Source organism: Numida meleagris, unplaced genomic scaffold, assembly GCF_002078875.1.
Source record: "Numida meleagris isolate 19003 breed g44 Domestic line unplaced genomic scaffold, NumMel1.0 unplaced_Scaffold535, whole genome shotgun sequence".
Taxonomy (NCBI): domain Eukaryota; kingdom Metazoa; phylum Chordata; class Aves; order Galliformes; family Numididae; genus Numida; species Numida meleagris.
The window spans coordinates 12473-13598 of record NW_018364751.1 but is presented as its reverse complement, the minus strand read 5'-3'; the positions used below and the strand labels follow the sequence as shown (position 1 = coordinate 13598).

Genomic DNA, 1126 nt, shown 5'->3' with positions numbered 1-1126 from the left:
GGGGGGGGGGGGCCATAATTAGGACCCCGCCTCATTAGGACCTTCCTCTATTCATGAAGATCCCTCATTAATTACCACACCCCGCTAATTACCCCCCACGCCCCCTCTCCACCCCTTCCACACCCCTCACCCCCAAACCTCCCCCGCTCCCGCTCCTTCCTTCTCACCGCCGACGAGCCAACCGACGGCCCCTCGCTAACGAGCCCCGCTAACGAACTGTTCCTTAATTAGGCGGCCTGCTGCTGTGCCTGCCCCGCGAGCAGGCGGCACGCTTCTGCTCCGAGCTGCGCTCGCGCTCCGGGGGCCGCCCGGCCTGGATCGTCGGCATCGTGGAGCGAGGGCCCCGCGGCGCCAGGGTCATCGAGAAACCGCGGCTCATCGAGGTGCCCCCCCCGGAGCCCCCCAATTAGTTCGTTCCTTCATTAGTGGGCTCTCGTTAACCCCCTGGGATCATCAAGAAACTACAGCTCATCGAGGTGCCCCTCCCAGAGCCCCCCAATTAGTTCATTCATTCATTAGTGGGCTCTCATTAGCCCTGCAGATCATTGAGAAACTGTGGCTCATTGAGGTGCCCCCCTTTGAGCCCCCCAGTTAATGCAGTCATTAATTAGGGGGCTCTCATTAACGCCCTGGGGTCATTGAGAAACCGCGGCTCATCGAGGTGTCCCCACCGGAGCCCCCCAATTAATGCACTCATTCATTAGTGGGCTCTCATTAGCCCTGCAGATCATCGAGAAACCGCGGCTCATCGAGGTGTCCCCCCCTGGAGCCCCCCAATTAGTTCGTTCATTCATTAGGGGGCTCTCATTAGCCCTGCAGATCATCAAGAAACCGTGGCTCATCGAGGTGCCCCCCCCCGGAGCCCCCCAATTAATGCATTCATTCATTAATTAGTGGGCTCTCATTAGCTCCCCAGATCATTGAGAAACTGCGGCTCATCGAGGTGCCCCCCCCCCGGAGCACCCCAATTAGTTTATTAATTAGCAGGCTCTCATTAGCTCCCCCCCAGGTCATCAAGAAACCATGGCTCATCAAGGTGCCCCCCCCCGGAGCCTCCTGATTAATTAGCGGGCTCTCATTAACCATCCCCCCCCCCACACACACACTGGGCTAATCAAGGTGCCTC

At 58.9% G+C, this 1126-nt stretch overlaps 1 protein-coding gene across 1 annotated transcript in view; it reads left to right on the top strand.

Annotated features, from left to right (window-relative positions):
- Window positions 1-1126, top strand: part of LOC110391831 (selenide, water dikinase 1-like) — a gene marked incomplete at its 5' end in the record, with an annotated part of 10547 nt that overhangs the window by 2424 nt on the left and 6997 nt on the right. The window contains 2 exon segments of the mRNA XM_021383780.1: window positions 232-418; window positions 790-1126. Coding sequence (XP_021239455.1) covers window positions 232-410 — 179 coding nt within the window.